Here is an 18,980-nt window from a genome sequence, read left to right on the forward strand (position 1 = left end):
GTGCCTGTGATAACAAGTATATCCTTGGTTATGGGAACAGTAATATGGAAATTATATAGATTTCATGCGATGACTTAGGTGTGAGGAGCTACAGATCCTTTCAGAGAGCAGCAGCTGCATTTTGTGGGCATGACTTCCCACATGATGTCAGTATCACCTGCTGCTTCCTTCCCATCATCTCCTTCAGGCTGCAGCCCCACTGGGCTCAGCCCCTTGCTGCTGCTCTGTTCCCCTGCCAGCCCTCCCACCCTGTCCCCTCGCTGCCACAGCTCCAGCTCTGGCAAGTGGCTTTGCAGCTCACTGTGTTACCCCTGCTCTGGCCCTCTCCCCAGAAAGGCAATGCTGTTCCTCTGCAGCAACTGACGCTCCCTCAGCTCTGGCTTTGCCTCCACTAAGCCCCCCTCCGGCTCCCTGTCCACGGCTGTGACAGCCCTCCTGCAGCACTAAATCAATACAGTCTCCCAGGCTGGTTTTCTTCCCTTTTCTACTGGAGCACCGCTTTGGAATCGCTTCCTTCTCATCCACCCAGAACAGCCTCAGCCCTTCTGCTTGGTTCTTATCCAGCTCAGCTGCTCCAAGGTTTTTCACCATGTAACCTTTCCTTTAGCCTTAAGCATTCCCTGTGCCCCTCCATTCATGTGCTCTTCCTCTCTGCTGCATGTACCGGGCTTTTAATGTTCTATTTTCCTGGGCACATACTTTTGATAACACAGAGTCATTCTTCATCATCTATTTGAGGGAGCTCTAAAGAACATGCAGATACTTAAACTTTGCTACTCACACTACCAGCACCATTGACTTCACCCACTCTGTTATTAGGAGTGCAAAGGCATTTAACAGAATATTTTTTCTCTCTCACATTTGCTTTGATGAAATATAATAACCTTTGCCCAGAGACTGGCTGGGATTTTACCTGCAGTGAAACCTGCAGAGTTATAAGCATGAACTTTGGCGAATCAGACGTAAAATTAAATCTTGCTAAGCAACATCCTGTCCCCAACTTTGGAACCAATCAATATTGGCTGAAGTCCTTACTTAGCTCTATGGAAGCACCTTTTACTGACATGACCAGAATATCGCAAATACTGATGTAAACTGATGCAAATAAAGACAACATCACACGCCATAAGTTTGCACCTTTATTTTTTAAAAATGAAATAGTCAAAGTACTTTCTTTTTCAAATATTGACACATAATATATTAACTTTCAATATTTACAGTGTGTTGCTGGGATGTTCTTGTAGAAAATGCATGCTTCTGGTCTGAAACCCAGAGCAAAATGCATCAGACCATTTAACTGCAGCCATATAACATAAACCTGTACAGTATCCAGTCACTATTCAGCACAGGAGTTAGAGCAGGAATAAAAAAATTGGGATCTATTGTTTCCTAGCAACGAGGCTGAGGCCATTATAACACAATTTCTGTAAGATCAGAACCTCTAACTGGTGTTAGACAGAAAGTGAAGATCTTGGCATACATTGTAAACATTTTTTACTGTTGATGAGAAAGCTAAAAAGGAACATTACTTTGACATATATCGTATGCTATGCTTCTCGTTCTTGTTTATTGACACTTCTGCCAGAAGAGTATGAAGATTTTAATGTTTTATCATGGTTCATACAAGTAAAATACTGTCAAGGACACGATCTGATATACTAACATTTATTAAAAGGCTAAAGTCCACCACGAGATCTAAGGAAAAACTGGAAATTGTCAAACACGTTTCCTTAGACAAATAATGCCAGGTGACAAACGCCCAGACAAATCCACAGCAAGTCCAACTCCACCATTCCCAGTTTCTGCCTGGAAGTGATTCCTCTGGCAGTCAGAGTGCTTTCAACCTGGTAATGTTTTTTATCAAGGAGAGGTTAAATAGCAGCCAGCATTTGATGGGAAAACCCTTGGGGTTGTCGGCGCAGCCTGAGCCTGGTGTCACCTGGGTGTCACCGTGTCGGATCAGCTGCACCCCGGCAAATGCCCCGGATACAGGGACACCCCCGGGCACTGCCCGTCTCCTTCAGCTCGGTTAAACCACGAGCTCCTCTGCCTAAACCACTTTCCCTTTTGGAACAGCACCTTGACTTCCAACAGTGCCCATCGCTCACCCTGGAGGAGCTGCTGCCCCTGGCCCAGCCCGGGGCGCTGCCGGGGGCTCCGTGGGCAGGGGGTGCAGGGTGGGACCCCAGAGCACGGCCAGGGCAGGAGGCCACCTCTGCCCAGTGCCCAGCTGAGGGATGCGAGAGAGCTTAAACCACAGAGCCAAGGTGTATATACCCAGTTGCACATTGACCAGTTCATATATATTTATTTGGCTATGTTCTACATAGATATCTATATATATATATTTATAACTTTGAAATGTTCTAGATTTACTAAATAAATATGAAAGCAAAGGAAATGTTACTTGTACACACTATTTGTTTAGCTGTCATTAAAAATATAGCATGTTTTTTTCATGGTAGGTACTTTGCTACAGGATAGTGTGCAATAGTGTATTTTTAAATTTTTTATTTTAATTTTATACTTTCTTTTAATTATTTGATATTATTTTTCCCTCTTTCAGAACCTTGTTTGCAGTGCAGAATGCTAGCATCAAATTATCTGATCTAAATAACAGTAAAAATTTCCACGCTATTGTTTTTCTTTTTTCTCAACTGGGTCTCTAGGTTATAGTGCAAAATACAAAATTAAAAAAAAAAAAAGGAAGAAAATGGAGAAATATATAAAAAAAACCCCAAACCCACCAAAAAACCCACTGAGAAATTGCTCTAACTACTAAGGAAAAAAAATGGAGACTTAAATATTCCTTGCCTCCATCTGAGGTTGTTCATGATCAAGATGGTCCAAAGCTATTTGTTCATGTAGTTCTCACAAATCACTGCTGGCTGGCCCATGTATAGCTACGATATGACTTCAATCTCCCATGCTCTTTCAGCAATAACTCGTTTCTTGAGCACTGTCATCTCAACACGACATTTATACTTAGTTTCCTAAATTTAAGAAACTGTTATGATGAAGGCATTTTTTCTGCTTTTGTAACTGGGCCACGTAATGTCACGTGAGTCATAACGAAACCATATTCTCATAAGAAATATTGTTCAAAATGTACATTAGACTGCACCCAGGAAATGGGAAAATGCCAAATCTACTTTCAAAGACAAACTTGTAACACATTTCACTCTTTGACCTTTTGGCATAACATGAGAACAACAGTAATCAAGGCAGTATTAAAAACCACAGCTGTAGGTAATACAAAGTGCATTTCCTGCATATAATACAAATATAACTTTAAGAAACTAAAGGCACAAGCTAACTAAATATGTATTACATACTAGAAATGCACAGTTCAAGGTAACTCTAATAGCTTCAAATATTTGTTTATAATGGATATTTAAAGCAGTTTGAAAATGATCCTCATTACTGAATTGCAAAAAAGTATAATTACTTAAAATATAAGTAAAATAGACTCTAATATTGACATCTTGGATCAGTGATAAAATACATCATCACATTTATGAATGCACTCTCTATATACAATTCATAAATTATTCTTCCATTGATTAAAAGCGTATTAGAGGCTCAAGGATTTGAAGGTCCATTTTTAGGCTGGTGTGGAGGTATTCAAATTCTCCGTGATTTTATGGAAAATTACAGAAATCTGAGCTGTCAAACCTGGATATTGCCAGCTCTCTGTTCTGTACATTAGTTAATGATGAGCCTGATCACAAGGTGTATGTGCAGATTTTGGTCCATAGTTCCCCCTGGCTGGGGACAGAGGAGGATTTCAGCGCCCAGGCTCCCACTCAGCCTGATCCTGACTCCCCAAAGCTGCGCTGGCTCCCAGGGGAGCAAAAGGAATCTGGGAAGAGACGGTAACAGGGTGAGGCTGAGACCTGAGATCAAACCCCAGGGAGGGGCTCAGGTCTCAGCTGCCAATTCAGGCTCATCTCTAACTTGGGTACAGTCTGCTCCACTTGCCCAAAAAACAAAGGAAAAAAGAAAACTGGGGGGAAAAAAGGAAGAAAGATAAAGAATGCACTTTTTTGGCTTCCATAAATACGAGCAGAAATCTTTTCAATATATTGACTATGTCTGTTCTGAAAGAAATGTGCAATAACTTCACTGTTATGGCTACACAGGCTCTGTAACAAGACTTCTAGATCCCTCTGGAAAACTGCTTGCCCATCCCCTCCTCCCTGTGTGCCCCCCCACCTCCCGATAATCAGGTCTTTTAAAAATGACAAGCTGGAGGAAGGATCACCTACTCTGCTATGAAGTAACTGTGCCAGTAGTGCATGATACCTTGGGAAATAAAAATTTCTGTCCATGCAATATAATGCTTTTCTATGTGCTCTAGATATTGAGCTGAAAAGTGAAGAGTCATCCCCGAAATGTTCTACGTTTATCAACATATTTACTACCCACACTTAGGTTCATCAACTCCCAACCCACCAATCTTCTTCAGACTCGAAAAAATGAGTACTACAACAGGATTATTAATTTGAGATGAAAAGAACGCGATGCCTAAACCCAACAACACTGCAACTTCCAAATCATCTGTGTGAAGGCAAGTCCTGGCCCAGTGACTACAGACAGGACCGATCCTGCATGGCCTGATACTGCTCTGTGAGGGCTCCCAGCTGGGTTGTCCCCAGAGCACTGGGTTAAAGTCCAGCCTGGAGCACACATGCCAGTGAAGAGCCTCCTGAAGACTACAGTGCCCACTAAGCCTGCTTTAGCCACCCCATCTCTGGCTGAAGCCTGACCAACACGGTGCCACCAAGCAGACTGGCAGCTGTGTGTGTACTGCCAGACCCTAGTATATCCCAGTGCCGAGGGAAACCCTGGGAGAGAGGCCTGACATGCACGAGTGGACACAATGTGATATTCAGCATGGAGCAGCTGAGGGGTGGCCACAACTGAGCAAAGGCCATAGGGGACATCCTAGTACATACTGAAGCCAACCCAAGTCAGATTTCCCAGGTTAGGAAATCCCTTAGCTCTTAACTCTGAGGAACATGTGTGGGGTTGGTGAGCAGCTGCGAAGTTTCCATACACAGTCTGGTTTCTGTATGCAATCCCTCGAACTTATGGGAGATCTCACTGGGATAAAAGCCACCCAGTAAATACGGGTTGCAGAATCAGGCTCTGTAACCATTTAAATAACTGGTGAATTATTAAATCAACAACAAAAAAGTCGTGTTTCTTTAGGAGAAGGCAGAGCACGTGGCACTCACCCCTACCCTGCAGGGCTGTGCGGTGTCACCCCGGGCACCTTGCGCGCAGGTCGCGCCGCTCGGCTTGCAGGACTCTGCTTCTGAAATTTTTGAATACTGCCACACAAGAACTAAAAATTGTCACTGTCATCTCTCAAAGAGTTAACAAACGATATTAAAATACCATCTTCTGTCACATTTAAAGGCAGTTGGATATGTTTTTTTCCTCTATATTTATATATACAGAGTTCTGATCTAGAAAAACCAATACAATAAACCATTTTATGTTTAAAAACAGGCAGTCTTTGGTGACGCAAAGGCAGAGATTTTCTTTGTTACCTTCTGCCTATTTCACTCTGTCTCATGAAGTGAATATTATTGGCACTGTCAGAAAGTTCAAGATACTGCTCCACAGATAAAACAAAATATCCATCGTAGCCTTGTACCCGTCCAGTGCTTAAAAGCTGCTGTTTCTCTCCATCTGTCCACGCTCGAATTCCTTCTTCCCCCTCCTGCAGCCGCCTCTGCTCCTTAGTCCAGGCCTGAGCCACAGCTCGCTGCCTGGCTACCTCCAGGACATGGTTCTTTTCCTCTTCCACCGTGGTTCCGTAGCGCACGTTGAAGCAGAGCGCGCCGTGCTGGAGCTGGATGTCGGCAAAGCGCCTAGTCCTGCCGTTGATCACTGACGTCATCTGCGACACCGTCACGTTGACGCCGTTCTCCAGGATGCGGCGCCCTCCGGTGCTGCCAATCAGGGCCAAATCTTCCTCCAAAGAGCCCAGCTTGATGAAGTAATGGGTGTCCCGGCCCTCAATGGTGAAATGCAGGTTCTCCAGGTAATGAGCGTTGTTGAGGATGGCAGCAATGCGCCGGCTATCCTCGTTAGCCACCCCGATAATGTCAGCTGTCACTATACCATCCTTTATAGCGAATTTGATGCCTTTTCCAAATACTGAAGGAACAGCTGCAAATCTCAGTTGCTTCACTCCTTCAGAACACTTGCTATCACTGTACCTGGGTGTCATAGGAAGTTGGTCCAAGGAGATAAAGTTTCGGAGTTGCTTTTGTAGCTCACATTGAATGCCAAGGATAGTCTGGAAAAGAAAATAACAATCAAGTTTGCAGGCAAGGTACCTTGCAGTTCATCATAGTATCTAACCCTACTTGTCTCTTAATTCCTTAGAATGGATCTTCCATTTTTGGAAAGTATCGTGCACACCTACAGAACCTGGGCATACGCACAGGCTTTTTAATCACTTATGGCAGTGCTTTCTGTCTTTTGGACTCCTTGTTTCTAGGAAATAAATGGAAATGTGTTTAGCACAAATGCTATTTTTCTATCTGTTACTCTAATGGCTGGTTTTTCAGCCCTTAGCAGTTCGGAGAAACCTGAACTCAAAGCTGTGCCCATTCACGAGGCTCTGCTTAGTCCCTGTGTGTTTAATTACATCTTCTGTAGAACCACGGTGTGCCAGTTTGGCCAAATTTAGAAATATATCCCCTGAGAGAAGGCAGGTCACCACCCCTCCCCCACCAGGTTCGGGAAAAAATAAATTTTCCTCAAAGGAAAGTGAAAGAGATAAAAACTACTTATTTAACAAACACACGGGAAAAGGAAAATAATGCTAATTAATAAAAATCTCTGACTGTGGAGAAAAAACCTGGGAAAGTGTTCGAGTCCTCCCTTTGGTCTCCTCGGAGCTGGGGCTTGGCCCAGGGCCAGGCCCTCTGTGCCTGGTGGAAAGTCCTCCCGATGTGCTCTGATGTTAAAGCAATCAAGCAGTCCAGTAGAAAAGGGGAAAAATCCGAAATTCCAGGGAAGGAAAAAAAGTTCAACTCTCAGTCTCTCTCCAGAGAAAAAGAAACTGAAAATCTGGCTGAAAGCTGACTGGAAAAAAAATCTGCAAGCCGGGTGCTTCCTCGCTCCCCCGCCACAGCTGGAAAAAAAGTTGCTATCTCTGTGGGACCTTGAACAAGCTGCAAACTGCTTTGAAATAGTTTTGCTCAGTTTTTCCTTCCTTCTCTCAGGCTCAGTTTAAAGGGATAGAAAGGCACAAGAATTAATTTGTGGGCATAGGGCAGTGATATGGGATACACATCATAAAGTCACCCAAGACACATGGTAATGAATTTTATAGCCCATTCTTTAAGGAAAGCAGGTTGTGAAGGTCTTGAGACACTAGAACAATAGGCAAGCATGTCACATCTGTAGATCTTGCTGCTCATAGAAGCTAGAAGAAACTTCACTCTAATCTTCTCTTTGTCTTTTAACACTATACCTATCACTACATCTTTTCTGTACCTTGGAAAAGCTTAACATCCCAGTGATAATTTTCCATGGACATGCTCCTACATCTGGCATGAGCTCTGACCCTCCAGCCTTCTGCGTTTGGTTGATGGTAATTGTCTTAAATGCTGGGAACATGAATGTGAACTCTCAATGCTTTATGCTTCTCTTTCCTGACTACAATAGAGGAAAGGCATCTCTACAAAATCGTATTTCTTTGTCAACAAATGCTCATATGCAAAATGTGAATGCCTGCTCAGAATATTGGTAGTTGGTTCTGTTGTAGTCACATTGATTGCTGGACTCTGATAGCTGCTGTCTGGCTCGTTGTTACTGAAAATAAGCCCTGGAGTAAGGCTAAGATTTACAGACCCCTTACAAATACACAGCAGCATTTCTGTTTCCTGAAATAATTATGCAAAGGCACTGAGTTGTAAAGCTGTTTATACCCTCAGTGATTTTCCAGTGCTTGTGGCATCTTTGCTAACAAAGATGAAAATCTGCTGTTCTAGTTTTTTAATTCCACAAGATTTTCTCTGCTTTTTTCAATATTTGCACAAACACTTTTACCCATTTGCCTATCCTGCACCTCAAATTTGGGTATTTTCTCTATAAATAGCTGCAAATTTCCTTCACTGTGTTGCTACAAGCTTCTCCTTAAACCTCTCCTCCACTCTGATGCCAGTACATGATTGACAACATTCAAGTTTCTATCATTCTTAAACAATTTGCCTTGCCTATTACATTGAAAGATACAATCACACTGTTTCCTTGGTATCCAATATTTTCTATTAAAACTCCTTCATTTAGTATTAGAAGCAGCTGAAGAGAATGTTTGCTAACCTTTCCAGGATCCCACTCCTGGGTTTTTGTTTGAAGCTGTAGAAGTTCATATGTTGTCCCCAAAGCTTCCATCTCTGGTTTTGGGAATCCAGGCAGCACGTTGTGCAACTGGAAACCAAACAGCTCTAGCCAACTTCCAATGTCTACAAAACAAGAAAAGGATGCTGGCAAAAAGGCACATAAATCCTAGGAAAAGTGAAGGCAGTCTGCAGAAATTCCAGCTACGCAGAAAAAATGATTTCACATCAATTTATGTTTCCTGTACTAGCTACAGCATTTACTGTAGCAAAGAAATTATTTGGTTACAAAGCACAGCTACACTCAAATCAATAGTGTTCCTTCTATCTATTTATAATGGAAAAAATTCAAATTAAGCCACCTCCATTCTTCCCCTAATTTTAGCACTGACAGAAGCAGCTATTAATTATTTTCTTGGTTACCATAAATGCTAAAGAAAACAGATCAAGTTCATAAGATGCAATCTATTAAAAAAATGAGTTCAATAGATTTAAGATTAGAGACTTTTTGTATGCAAAAGATTTCTGGAATGTTGAATCCATGCCACAATTCAAGAAAAAGTTTTATTTTCATGAGAGACAGGTTACTTTTACCTGTAGTATACTTAGCAACGTCTTGGATTCTTCCAACTGGGTAATTATTTTCAAACGAGTAGAGGTTAAATGGTTGTGGGACAGCATTCAGGTGCTTCCATATATGGTGATTTGGTGTCGTCCACCGACCAGCAATGACATCATAGTCCCGCTGACCCAGATGCACTAATTTAGTAAGAGAATCATAGAGTCCTCCATGAAAACCAATGATAACCTCAAAATCTGGATTAGTGTCCTGGTATATCTCTCCATATGGGGTGTACAAAATTTCTTTTATGACTTGGCCTCGACTGCTAAACACAGCTAGAGGTGTCCCAGTGTTATCACAAGCAACATAATATTCTTCTCCACTGCTTAATTCCATTGCAATGAGATGACCTTGCAGATCATAATATAGGGATGTTATTTCTGAGCTAGTGTGATTGTACAAGTGAGTAATTCTTATTGGGTTGGAGAGATCAGCATAAAAGAACTGTAAGTGTTGTCCTAGGCTTGATTTGCTTGCAACTCGTCTTCCCAGACCATCGTAACAGTATTGCACAGTCCAGCCAGACACTTTGTTATATGCTTTGTTCAGCAAACCATTAGAGTTGTACTCAAAGATCTCATTGCCTCTTTGCCTGAGAAAACCATCTTCGTCCATTTTATATTGAATTTCCCCAAGCCTGGTAATGCGATCTCTCAGGTCGTATCTCAGAGGAGTGAGGCGCGCGCTGTTCCCATGGCTCAGCAAGTTGATGTTGCCATTAAGGTCGTAGCTGTAGCGCCACTGGGTTTTATCATTCACAGACACAGTCTGGAGCTGACCATCAGCATCGTATTCATAAAAATACCTCGTTATATTGGCATCTACACCCACACGTATGTCACAGATCACCATGCGACCCATGTTATCATACTGGATGGTCATCCAGTAAGCAATAGACTTGAGAATTTCATACTGCACTTCAATCACCTGACCATTGGCACTGAAGATTTTGGTATGTTTCATCACAGTGGTGGTTATAACTTGGTTTAAATCGTAATTAATGACACTGAATTTTCCAAATTGTTCAGTCCTGCCAGAAACATCGACGTAACGGTACAGATCTATGGGAAGGGGCGTCTCATTGATCATGGCCTGCATGCTTGTGACACGGAAGTTGTTATAGCTGTAGTCAAATCTGGCATTCACAAGCCCTTCTTCACTAAACCTGAAGATCTGGCGACCAATAAGTGGACCTGTCCAAAACAAAGAGGGGAAAGAGGAAAAATAAGAAAAATAACGAATTAAGCCCCTGGTTTACTTACCCTACAGAATATGTTAGATTGTTCTCTCACAAACCTTTATTAATGCTTGCTCTACAAATTATTTCTATTTTATTAATATCTGTCTAAATGAATGCTGTTTTATTCATAATTATGATTTCTATTTACTTACAAGATAATTCTAAACTAAATTTATTTCACATGGTGATTTCTTTCCTCATATAAAGTCCTTTTGAATTTATGTTATATTATGGTGTAAACAGGGAAACTCGAAAATACAAACAATAAACCAACCTGATTTAGTATTTAGCAAATATCCACACAGAGGAATAAAAACAACAAAACATTCTAAGAGCAATTCCTTACCACGCAATAAAAAGAAAACTGTATTTCAAATGGGACAGCTATATTCACCTATGGACACAGACACACAGACATACACACATATTTTTCTATTGAAACATAAAAATATAAGAACTTGTAGACATAAAAATAATGGAATTTCATGCCAGGTAAGTGCAGGATCAGGGTGTTGCGAATGAAGAATGAGTGTCACGTTTTAAGGAGCCAAAAACTTTAGCAAACTAGTCACAGTTAGACACACCTGTCTGCCTGTATCTGATGGTACAGATGAACCCATCATGCATTAAATGTATTGTTTTAATAACCCCGGAAGACTCCTCGTAGGTGAACGTGACTTGCGTAGTGTCGTACAGGATCTCGGAGAGCCGGGACTGCTTGGTGTACTTGTACAGGACCCTGCGCCCTGTGCCAGGGTACAAGGTCTGCAGCAGCCGCCCATCCCTGGCGAGGTCCTGGATGAAGGCGGCGCCGCTGTCGGGAGGGGTGTAGATGTTGCGGTAGTAGCCGACGGACAGCATGGTCTGCAGGGCGTGGCGCACCATGCTGGGCATCGTCACCGACTGCAGCGCCTCCGACTGGTCGTACTCGAAGATGTAGCGCCGCTGGCTGTGCAACAGGAGCATCACGGACTGCAACCAAACAGCAATGGCACGGTAAGGGGCGGATCAAGCACATGGGGATCCATCTAGTGAGTGCCTGAAGGTTATGGAAATGCTGAAACAACCACTCACTCTTGTAGTTTGCTCTTACTGTCTGTACAATTCCAAGTGAAGCTTTCAGCTCCAGGAGACCTGGCCAGCAAGGTGGTACAAAACAGGAGGAGAATCATAATAAGTCTAGAGGTAAAGGCCTCCAAACTGGAAGGCAGATGTGGCTCTCAGTAGCATTTCAGCCTCATGCCGACTTGCTATGTTGCTTTGAAATATTTAGGGCATACTCTCAGGAAGCAAAAACAGAGAGAACTTCTTCCTCACACCCAGGCAGAGCATCTGCACCAGCAGATGTGTCTAGAGGAGCTGGAAAGGGGAAACTTTGTGCATGTACAAGGTGTTTAGCTTTTACTGGCATTCTGCTTATTTCCAGCATAGACCTACCCCTTTTCCTGTGTATCTTCTTTTAAATATACATTACCCCAGAGTTCATAATATCTCCATGCTTACAGATGGATGAAAATAGTCTGCAGATTCTTTGGTGTGACTACTTCTATTGTTCATTTTTAATGTTTAAAAAGAATATAATTTCTGTATGGGTGTCCTGTATTGGTTAATTGTGGCTGGTTAATGAAATCTGGTTTTCTTATCTGGCAGATGAATGTGCAAGCACAGACTCTTTCTATTGATAATTAAAGTTTGGGTTCTGTACGCCTTCTCACCCACCATGTAAAGTCACAGTGTCACAGAGCACAAGCTGGCTGGTGAACAGTCACTGTTGAAACAAGGATAATGAAACCACAGAATGAAAACATATGGGGGAACTGTGTAGCCTTCCCCCAGCTCTAGCAAGTGGCTTGGCTGGACCAGAGCACTGCACATTCCTTGCCTTGTCTGAGTTGTGCTGGAGCACCGACACTGCCTAGCTCTTAGCCCACAGCTCAAACCTACCAGGCACATAAGCAAATTTGTCAGGCTTCTGCAGGATTGAGACATCATGCAAAACAAAGTCTTACACGGAACGGTATGACTGCTTTGTCATAGAGTATTGGAGAAAGAAAGCAGGAAAATAGGATTTTTTTCTCCTCTAAGCTCAAAAATCTTCTCTGGGAAGAAAACACCATATGATCAGCCCTGCAATGTGCTAAGTAACACTGGCCCTGAGCCACTTTTATCTGACAAATAAACCAACTGCCCATTCAAAGGGCCAGAGATAGACTCAGCCTTGGCCATCCTCTCCGCACTCCCAGCCCCCTGACTGACCAAGATGTGTCTCTTCCTGCCCTTGGCAAAAGACATCTGTCACCTGTACAGCAGCCAGAGAGCACCAACATATGCCACTCCAGGTCACCCTCTGCCAACTGGTGATGACAGACCTTCACACTGAGCATTTTCTGATCGCTTCATTGCTGCTCTGCCAACCATTCCAACATGCGCCGCGTTTATTTTGTTTCCACCTTCAGTCAAGAGTCTCCAGTCTGCAGTAAACCACTGGCTGAACTCTCTCCTAGCACTGCTGTGACGCCTCTCTCTATATACTGCTCCCGTGCCTGTTTTTAAGCTGTCTGCCATTGACAGAGTATGAATAACAAGATCAGAAACATCCCCAATATAACTTTAGTGCCCCTGTGTGCCATTTTTACAGCACTTTGTGGCTTTTTCACTTTTGTCCAGGATAGTAAAATGATAGACAGTACAAGGGCTGGAGACTTAGTATCCTCTCAAGCCTATTAGAGGATACATAAAGAGAAAAAAAAATTAATTCCCAATTCACCCTAATAATATTACAAAGGATTTTTCAACTCTGCACAAATTGGGTTCTAGTTGTTTTAAAGGATTTCAGAGGGTAGCTCATAAAACATCTAAAAAGCTGTCATTTTATTAAAGCAACCAGAGCCTGGTCAACCACATAATGATTGATACCGTATGGTGTATCAAGACAAACAGCCAGTGGCAATTACGGGCAGCTCTGCTGGGAATAGACAAATGCTGAGCATCACCACTAGATGTCATTTCTGTCCAACAGACACACACAGCCACTCATCTGTTTTGTCTGTCTGGTTTTGGAAGCGGGCTTGGAGTATTCAGGAGATTATGTAACAGCATTAACTAATTGAGGAAAGTGACCAAAACAAGAGGAATAGAATCTCATAATTTAGAATTATTTACAATGCTAATGTTGTAGTGCTTTTTAAAACCCTAATTATTTGAACTAATTTTGTAAGGGGTAGAGATTTTTGAGGATGTATGATTAACTCATCAAGTGCTAAAAATGAAGAATTAAATAACTATGAATTGGAAGCCACCTATATAATGAAGGTTTTTTTCATGTAAGGAATTATTGTTTCTTACAAGGCTTCAGACAACCTTTAGCAATCATTACATAATTAATACAATGAGTTATTGACTTTAATGGAGCCACACTAATTTTGACAGTGAATTCATCTTTCTTTGGCACAAGGAACAACACTCATGAAAGTACATTAAATAGCTGGGAGACTATTGTCCATGGTGTGAATGACTTTCCATAATTTTAATGACAGTTACAGCATTACCCAAGCTGCTACTGAACCAGTAAGCTTTTGCCACTTGCTTCCACAAGATCAGGATTTGGCCCTTTCTGTAGAATTCTAGAGTAACAGTGTTAAGTTATATGACTGAATTTATGAGCTCATCATAAACTAAGAACAGACAAAGTGGTTTGGAAAGATAAGAAGCATACATCTTTCCAAAATTAAAGTCCATTGGGTCCAAAGAAAAAAATAAGAGATTCCTCCAAAAGGCACATTGCCCAAATATTTGAAAGCTGTATGAAATGCCTGTTTACTTGTAATTTGCAAAAGAGCATACAGACAAAAAAAGCCCTGACAAATTTATCTGAAACAAACTTCTGAAGCTCCTGGGGTTTGCCAATCTTGTTAACACATGCAAGAACCACACTGCATGCAGACAAGGAGGAATCACATTTTTATGCATTTTCCAGTCTTGATCATTTTTTTTTCCACTGGATTAGGTTTAAGTTTTTTGAGGATCCAGCTTAAATACATTCAAAATAAGTACAGCACAGTTTATCTTAGAAGTACACATTTGGAACTCTTTAATATACAAGTAACTTCAAAGTCACTGGATTTCCTGTGTGTAATACCTCCTATCAACGTTACCTCTCCTGCCCCCCACCTTCCATAGTTTTTTCCCCGTGGTTTACAGGTTAAGAGAAAATGTTCTGCTAACATTTGTATGTTTTTGTATATTTTGTATATTTGTAGGTGTATTGGATAGTCCAAGATGTTGCTATCTAAAAAACTTTGAATATGAATTCATGCTAAGTTCTGAAAGCCTTAAAAATACAGATTGGCTTTCTGGTTTTGAAAGACAAGACCAAACAAAATGTTATTACAGATGAAGATGTTCCTCCTTGGTTTATACAATATTCATCTCCATATTTTGTGACCATTACCTCTAGACACACATGGAACTTAAAATGTTCAGGGAATTTAGATGCGAAGTCACTATAAAAGCAGAGCAATAACTCATTTCATATTAATATTTCCCCCTCAAATGGCCTGCATAAATACTGCAGTAAGCATTCTCCTCCCATGGTCAAACCCTTGTTTAAAATGCAGCACTGAATAGGTAAGCTTGTGCTCACAAGCTCCTAATTTTGACTTAAGAGCTGTGTTTGTAGAGAGAAAAAAGTTCTCTTTCAGGACTGTTATCTTTCTGACTGTTATCCAGAGTAGTAATGTGATTTTCAGCAACTAGGGTGTCCTTTCTTCACTTGAACTCGGACTGAGACCAGAAAGTTGTTTTGACCTACCAATTAAACAAACCTGAGATGCTGATAACTTTCTTCTGAACTATGTCAGGTTTGAGCAGGTGACATGTAGGTCTGAGCATATCCAGAGACATTCATTTTTATCTAGCTATGTAATTCTATGCATTTTCTCTTTTAAAAGTCTTAAATACACTTGCAAGAGGCAGCATTATAACATAGTACAAAATATAATAAAATAAATAAATATAATAAAATAAATAAATATAACATAATATGATATAATAAACCCAAATATTTTTTATCTTGGCACAAACCCCACTTCTTAAATAATTTACCTTTTCTAGATATGTGTAACTCCATATTTTACCATCTGCCCATGTTCTGGAAATGATGTTCCCACTTGGATCATACTCCATTTTCTCGGTCCAGGTTCCTCTTTGGATATAGGTGACTAATCCAGAGTGTGAATAAGTGATATTGACCTCATTGTACTTGCTGATGGGGGACCATAAAATGGGGCGTCCTGTCTGGTCATACATAATTCGAAGAGTGAATTTGCGGTGATCATCATAAATCTTTCCTGTTCTGGTTACGTGGTCGAAGTCAATGGAGAGCAGGTTTCTGTTGTGGGTCTAAACACAAAGGCACAGTAAGGTAAGAACACAATGCATCCTAAGTACACCCAATGCAGACATGTCTGTCTCAGTCCTAACTGAAGTAAGCAATGGTTTAATATTGTCAGTTGGGCCTTACTGAAGACAAGGAAATAAAAAAGATTCAGATGAGAAGCAGAAGGAAAAAAAAATTGTTCCTTGCATTTGGCATTACAGGATGTTTCCATTGCTAAACCCTCACCTCTGCTCTCACCTTTTCCTGAATTTTACTTCTTTCTTCTCAGCTGTGGATGAACATCTTGATTCCAGCCAAAGATGTGTAGTTAAGCCCACAAAGTAAGAAAGATCTACTATCTCACATCCTCTCTTGAGCTGTATTAACACTGACAGGTCAGCTGCTGCTCTGGGACAGCCCTCACAGCCCAGGTCACATCCTGATGCTGCAAAGGGCAGAGCTGTGCTTGCAGCTCCTGCAGACCCTGCTCACCAGTGTCCTCATGCTTCCTCACAAAACCACCCCACTCCCAGACTCCTGAAAGCCAGCAGCAGCAGTGTCTGGTACCAGCCATATCCCTTGTTGCAGCTCTCACCACATCTGGAACCAGCAACTTGCTGTGTCTGACAAATGGACAGCAGCCCAATGCTCAATTTGAAATCAAGTTCAAAACTGAGTCAGATTCATGAAGACAAAATACATTTATCCAGTGCTATCATCATCTGCCTCCTTACATCATTCAGTCACTGAGCAATCTCTATTAAACACCATTTAAATCAGAGATGTAATTTAGAGAACCATAAAATACTGTTCATTGACATGTCTTTTTCAGATCAACGCTCAATATGCTTGTTGCATTAATCTACCACATTTTATCTGATCACTCTATTCCCATTATTAACTTCCTTACAGCACAGACAATGCCAGTACAGGTGTCTGCACAGAGCATGGCTCAGTGCTTCCTCCTCTCTGAGACCTGGAGGCACAGCCACCAAGTAAATGGTTAATAAACCCTGCTTAATAATTCAAGATGTGATTAGAATGAATATGTTTTTTTCTTTCCTGTTTCTGTTTTTAGATACAAAATAATCTGAGAATCTAGAAGAAGCAGGTGTTCTTTCTTCAACAACCATTTCTGGAGTTTTATATACACATATGTCTAACTTTAATAGTGTTCATTTACAATAGCTGTAAAATACCTATATACCCCTGTAGACTGTTGTAACTATTACAATTTATGCTCTAATGATAGTTAAGGAGCCCAAGTAAAATGTGATGCTCTGTTCAACTACATTTGCTTGTATACAGACTGATGGTTTAAGTCTAACATAATAAAATTTTTAGCAAACTTCTTAAAATTTCTGAAAACAAATCCTCTTGGTGGCAAATTAACTGAAAAGCAAGCAGGAGGTATACCCTATGCCATATTCATGTATGTTCCATGTAAATGTTTAATGTTCTTATTGCTATTACTATCATTGTAGAATGCAGTTAGGAGACAGAAGAGCTTCGAATACAAATTGCTTGCAATCTGAATTTCAGAGACTGTACAACAAATAAGAATGAAAACCAAACAGAGGCAGAACTAGCAACGAAGTGGAAAGCAGCAGTAATTGAAAATTCATGGAGTTAAAAAAAGGTTGAAATACTTCCCTTATATTGCACATTTTATGTCTCATTTGTTTATTTTCTTATATTAAAGTTAAGTTTAACACCCTTCTCAAGGCAAGACAGGATCATAAATGGGTAGGAGGACTCATCTCAATGTTGCTATTGACAAGCTGATTTCAAATCCCAGTGGCTTCATGAAACGACTCCTCCAAGATACATAAACCATAGTAAGGAGTCTCCTGAGAGAGGCTGGAACTTGTATTCTGCTATGAGCCAGTGAAAACTGGTTTCTGAAAGCAATGTCAGGTCGGAATATCAGCTAATAGGGAGAAAATTCATCTGACTTCAATAATGTTAGAAGTGAATTAAAAAAAAAAATAGTCTATATTTTTTTAACATTTGTTGACTCTACTTTCATTAGTTTTTTAGCTAGAAATTTTGCAGTGTAAGTATCACATAAACATGCACTTCTTTTGATTTAATTTCCAAGCATACCCTGTCCACCCTATCTGAGATGTAAGTCAGATGAGATAATTGCATTCCTTCCTTGTCTGTGTTTTGATTTGAGCCAATGTAAACTCACAGACCCTGGCAGAGGACTTGGTCTCATCTTTAGAATTTGCTGTAAGACTGGTAAATAAAGGGAGATCATTTGTTAAGTGCAATAATGAACATGGCTGTCAAAGCCTGTGTCTGCAGGACTTTTGAACCGAGACCAGTGAGTTACTTCCGTTATCATTAAAAAAAAAACAAACAAAAAAACCAACCCCAAAAAACCCACCAAAAATAAGTAAGACTGGCCAAGCATTCAATTTTCAATTTTGTAGACATTCAGTTATAAAACCTGGACTGCATCCAATGCCACGTTCCTCAAGTTATGCAAAAGTCAGGAGGGAGAAGAGCTGCATTCTAATCAGTGTATTACTATGCATCATGCTCATCAGATTTAACAGCAGTCTTTGCTTCATTTTTAGAAGTCAATTAAAATAGCAGTTCAATTGATAAAAAAGAAGTCTTGCTAGATTAAGATTGATGTTAAAATGCCTGATTGTACATAGATTTATTATTAATATAAAATGCATACATGCCCAGAGACTGTTTTATATACGTTCAGGAAGCACTAGGGCAAGCAGTTCTGCACTTAAAGGAAACCTGTGGTTAATTTGTTTCCCACATTGATTTAGACCCTGAGATAAAGTTAGATGACTGTTCTAGCATTTCAGTTAATTTACTCACTTCTGCCCTATTTCCAGAGCAGGGAATTCACACCATGCAGAAATCAAACTTTTTAAAACCCAATGTTTCCAGCATTATTCAGAACATGCTAACAGCAGCCTCTTTCCAAAACTGGAAATAACACTAATAGAGTGACATGCTTTCAAGATGGTTGCTAATTGCTATTAAAATTAAAAAAGTTAGGACCAGGCAGAGAAGGAAAAGCTTTATTCTGTTTCTTCTCCTCAAGTAGGTCATCCTTTATCTCATCCCCAGCTACCTGCCTTCTAATTTATACCTTTTAGCAGCCAAAGCCGTTTGTTTCACTGATGGTATCAGGCTGATTTCTCAGTAACATCTTTATACCTCACTTCTATGCTTTTTATTTTTTTTTTCTCAGAAGACTCTTCCATTGTACTGTTCTTTTTTTTCTTTAACTGAGGGCTCCTGCAAGTCTGTTCATTTCCATTGAGAACTGCTCCAATCCCCAGAGCTTTTCTTTACATGTATTTTCAAAGTTCAGCATAGCTCTTTCTGCCCTACATTGCA

At 40.8% G+C, this 18,980-nt stretch overlaps 1 protein-coding gene across 1 annotated transcript in view; it reads right to left on the reverse strand.

Annotated features, from left to right (window-relative positions):
- Window positions 1-5,467: 5,467 nt before the first annotated feature.
- Window positions 5,468-18,980, reverse strand: part of TENM1 (teneurin transmembrane protein 1) — a 309,396-nt gene continuing 295,883 nt past the window's right edge. The window contains exons 27-31 of the mRNA XM_069015347.1: window positions 15,332-15,628; window positions 10,813-11,200; window positions 8,961-10,181; window positions 8,350-8,492; window positions 5,468-6,313 (exon numbers count right to left, since the gene is read on the reverse strand). Of these exons, the coding sequence (XP_068871448.1) occupies window positions 5,555-6,313; window positions 8,350-8,492; window positions 8,961-10,181; window positions 10,813-11,200; window positions 15,332-15,628 (2,808 nt within the window). The 3' untranslated portion in view covers window positions 5,468-5,554. The remainder of the gene's footprint in view (window positions 6,314-8,349; window positions 8,493-8,960; window positions 10,182-10,812; window positions 11,201-15,331; window positions 15,629-18,980) is intronic.

This window comes from Aphelocoma coerulescens, chromosome 4A (assembly GCF_041296385.1).
Source record: "Aphelocoma coerulescens isolate FSJ_1873_10779 chromosome 4A, UR_Acoe_1.0, whole genome shotgun sequence".
NCBI classification, from domain to species: Eukaryota; Metazoa; Chordata; class Aves; order Passeriformes; family Corvidae; genus Aphelocoma; species Aphelocoma coerulescens.